The sequence below is a fragment of the Arachis ipaensis genome, chromosome B2 (assembly GCF_059453495.1).
Source record: "Arachis ipaensis isolate K30076 ecotype BB chromosome B2, ASM5945349v1, whole genome shotgun sequence".
NCBI classification, from domain to species: Eukaryota; Viridiplantae; Streptophyta; class Magnoliopsida; order Fabales; family Fabaceae; genus Arachis; species Arachis ipaensis.
In genome coordinates, this window is record NC_142437.1 from 101,586,858 (window position 1) to 101,591,368 (window position 4,511).

Genomic DNA, 4,511 nt, shown 5'->3' on the forward strand with positions numbered 1-4,511 from the left:
ATCAGGTTCGAAGTAACAATTAATTGATAAGAATCGGTTAAAAATAAAAAATTTTCAAAAAATAGATTTATCAATTAAATCAGTGTGATTTTTTAGAAGTTAATCAATTTAAAATAATAAATAAAAAAATAATTTTTTTTAATTATAAAATATATATATTATATTATATTTAATTTAATTCTAGTTAATTCTCAATAAAAATTTTTTGAACTTTTAAATTTTTAATTTTACCGATTCAATAATCGATTCGATTTTTAGAATTTGTTTATTTTTTAATTAGTTTTAAACATTCTATGTATACTTATTTATTTATTTATTTATTTATTAAAAAAAGAAAAAAAAGAAAATTTTATTTGAATATACTGATAATTTTATTATTTTAAATCTGAAGAGATTCTGAACAAAGCATCTACATCAACTACAGCTGAAAGTTGGGGAATCCCCCAATAACCCAATTGGACCATCTGTCATTTTGTTTCCTTTTTTTTCCTTTTTGGTGATTTGGATTTTCAGTTTCATCATCAACTGAACAATGATTAGGGGGGTCTTCTTCCATTTCTTTTCTTCTTCCTTTTTTTTTAATTTCTTCAAATATTTCTTTGATTAAGCAGTGACTGATGTCTCAACAGCAAGCTTCCCAGAGTATGCAACTTCAGATTTCATATCAGCCTCCCATAGTTCTGGCACTGCTTCCCTAAGGTTGTGAATGCTTTCCAATGCATAATCTGCGCCTTTAACTCTCTGAGATGTACCAACCTGGATTTTTTGTAACAATCAATAAATAAGGTCTCATGATTAATAAAAATACATCCCAATTTATAAATAAAATTATTACTCTACCAAGTACGTGCAGCTAAATCGAAAATTAGCCATCAATTTAGCAACCAATTGAAATAGTTTTTGTGGTAGTCACTAAATCGATCGCTAATTTCTTATTTAGCGATGAATTAGCGACTAACTTGTATGACTTTGTTGGTAGTCGCAATTTTTTTTTAAAGACCAATTTATAGACCAATTTTTTTTTGTCATAAAAAACTCGACTGGTTACAAAATCGGTTAAGTTAGTTTTTTGAGGACTAGTTTAGTTAAATTCCTGGAGTCAGATTTTATGGGTTAATTTTTATTGTGATATAAAAATAAAAAGTTAGCTAATGAAATTTCAAAGAGGAAATTGTAGTGGTACACAGCAAAAAAAATTTCCAGTGACTTACCAAGACAGTGTGAAGTCCCACACGTTTTCCAGCCTGTATATTGCGGACACTATCCTCAAAGAACAACTGAAAGTGACACATTGAACCAAAGAATATGTAAGCAAACACCTAAAAAGGTTAAGATGTAACAAAATCTCATGATGATAATTTGACTGCTCAAGAAGATATGGGTATGTTTTGTTTGAGAAAACATTTTCTATTTTCTATCTTTTCAAAATTTTTATTTAAAATTAAAAATTCAAATTACGTATTTTATTTTGTAAAGAGTAGGCAAATATATAGAAGCTGATTTCTTAAGAAAATAAAGCCGAAAATGATTTATTTTCTTACAGTTCTTTGGGGGTCAAGATTGGCAATCTTAAGAGCCAATTCAATTGCATTCTCTGATGGCTTGCAAATTATTGGTGTCTTTGGCAACACATGAGTGGGATTTGGTTTAGAAAAGTGATCAATGATATCAAAGATTTGTGAGGTTCTTGAAGCATTGTTCTTTGATGATCCAAGAAACAGAATGTCATCTTCATCATCAGAGACACTGGTCTTGTGGATTGGATTAAGAGTCTCAAAGCATATGATTCCTTCAAAGCAGTCCTCTAATCCGAGCCGGCTTAGCGCCTTCGCCGCGTGGACCTTGTCCGCGTTAGTGAAGATCTAAAGAACAAAATTATACACCAAAATTTAGATCATCATGAACACTAATTATATAGTGTGTGTTTGGATTAACGTTTATAAATGGAGGTTTGTATAATGTCTCATTGCTTCCATGAACAACACTACTTACAAGTTTCCTATAGGGAAGGCTGAGTAAAAGGTTCCTTAGCACCGGGTCCGGTTTTAGATTCTCATAAGGCAATCTTCCATGGACAAAACTGTATAATGCATAATTCAAAAGTCAATGTCAAATTTCAAAGTCTAGATTGGACCTGTTTAGTAACTGTCTCGAATATACTAAAATAGTAAAATTAGAGAAAAAAAATAAGGTGAGGAAGATACCTATGATATTCATCATAGTCAAAGTCATATCCAATAGCCTGAATAAAAGTTAGAAAACAATTAAGTTATGAGAATTCAACAATGGAAGAACCAAAGAAATGACAAGGAAAAATAAGCAAAAAGTCATGCATACCCTTAGACCAGCCATAGTTGTGCCGTAGTTCTTGTAAAGAAGGTTGGACAAGTCATCAATTTTGCTTGGGTTTATGCCAAGCTTCTCAACCATGTAATCTAAAATTACAATTATGCCCCTCATGTCAATATCAACAAATAAGCAACAATAATAGAGAAACATTATTAATGAGATTACTCTATCATACCTTTAATATTTTGGAGGCATGATTTTGCAAGACCAGAACTTAGAGGATACAAAGTATCATCTAAATCTGCATAAAAAAGTTCAATAGTTAGTCACAACATACCCCAAAATCTAAATTTCTCAAAATTTAGAACTTGATGAAACAAAATGGTATTATTGCAAAGGATTACCAAAAAGAAGGCAATCATATTTCGGCCTCTCGGCTTGTTGTCTGAAGCGATTCTCATACTCCATGTCGATCGATTCGGAAACCTTAAACACAGAACATAAGAAAACAATGTTAGCATGATAAGTTCATGAACTTGCAAAGAATTTATAGATTCTTCAAATCTATAGAACTTCATGTCTTTAAATGATTGCTTCAATTGACTCAGATTAGCACCAAAAAATACAACAAAGGGGGCCACTTCAATCCATTTGGGATAAGGCTTTGTTAATTTTCTGAGTGGACAATCCACAACAAGTGGAATAGGTTTATAGTCATTAAAAAGTTACGAGTAAAAAAAAAAAAGAGTTTCTTTCAATTGTGAAAATTTTGCAGCCACAAGAAAAGGATATCCAAAGTTATTATAATATTCTGAACAGAGTTTTCTTGAGAGCAGAGCAAATTTACTTCCCAAAGTGCACCAACTTTTATTATAAATTTTTGCTCATTTGACACAAACTGTTCACGATTGAACTGAAACAGATTCTTTAATGGGGAAAAAGGTGGGGAAAAAAAGAAAAAAGAACACTTTAAGGTAATGCATATTTTATAGAAAGTCTCATCATATCATGGTATATATGGTTTCTATATTCAAAACATTAGGTTCCATAATCTTGGTAATAGTCATGGATTTCAATAATAAATTGTGTTCAATGATCAAGGTTCATGAAGCCAAAGGGTAAAGGATTATTGGTGGCAATGACAAAAGAGAATTATGAAGGGAAACAAAAAAAAAATGCTAGAGCATTGAAGAACATATATAATGAAGCTTTTAAGCTTACCCAAAAAGGGAAATAAGAACAACAAGTGATGGATTTTAAGGCCAAAAGAAGAGGGAATGAAGAAGCAAAAAGCTTTTAGAGAGAGAAGGGTAATTGAATTGAAGAGGAAGAAGAGGAGGGGGGAAGAACAATAGAAGCAAGAGGGGGTTTATATAGGCAAAGGAGGTTGCTTGTATCTGTGGAAGGAGTCTTTGAATAATATACAATTTTTTTTTGCATTACAATTTTATTTTTATTTTTATTCAATTACGTTTAATTGTGGAATACAATAACCAATGAAACTAGTACAATGATTATTATATGATTCACTTCTCCAAGAAAGTGACAGCTAATTCAATTTCGTTAAGTGTTTTCTAATTTTTTTTTTAATAGGAATCAAAGTTTGATTTCTTCTTTACATGTTGCTGTTATAGAAGGAATAAATAGTAAAATAGTTGTAAAATAACAAGAGAGGGGGGAGGTAAAAGAAGAATGCTACATCCAATATTATTATTTTTTATCAGTATTTAATTAATAATAATTTATATTTATTAAAATTTATATATATAAATTAATATAGTTTGTATTTATATTTTTTAAAATTTATATATAAAAAATTAATAAAATTTATTTATTAAAGATAATTTAATATTTATATTGGTTAAATAATAACCAAAAATACTAAAAATTATTAACTTCCAAACATTTTTCAAGAGAAAATATAGGATTATATTATTAAAATTCTTAATTGTATGTTAAATAGAGTATTAAAAAATATATTTATAATTAAATAGTGAAAAATACAAATACATCTCAAATTAAATACTATCCATTATAATTAGAACTAAACTTGATAAACATAAAGTTAATCGATACTCATGAGTTATATTTTTGTTTCGATAGTTTTGAAAGAAAAAAGTTACGGACTATAAAATATTAATCATACTATATTGATCCTAAAATTTAGTTATTAATCAGTCATCATATAAAAATACATGTATTCGATGTTTTTGATACAAGTT

At 28.9% G+C, this 4,511-nt stretch overlaps 1 protein-coding gene across 1 annotated transcript; it reads right to left on the reverse strand.

Moving 5' to 3' along the window:
• Window positions 1-347: 347 nt before the first annotated feature.
• Window positions 348-3,678, reverse strand: LOC107625582 (Haloacid dehalogenase-like hydrolase (HAD) superfamily protein). Its single transcript, XM_016328258.3, has 9 exons — window positions 3,511-3,678; window positions 2,694-2,775; window positions 2,525-2,590; window positions 2,338-2,435; window positions 2,205-2,242; window positions 1,993-2,080; window positions 1,542-1,862; window positions 1,212-1,277; window positions 348-756 (listed from the first exon to the last, which is right to left on the reverse strand). Exons 2-9 carry the CDS (start codon window positions 2,755-2,757, stop codon window positions 604-606), a joined length of 894 nt encoding a protein of 297 aa, XP_016183744.1. The 5' UTR covers window positions 2,758-2,775; window positions 3,511-3,678; the 3' UTR covers window positions 348-603.
• Between the last annotated feature and the right edge of the window lie 833 nt (window positions 3,679-4,511).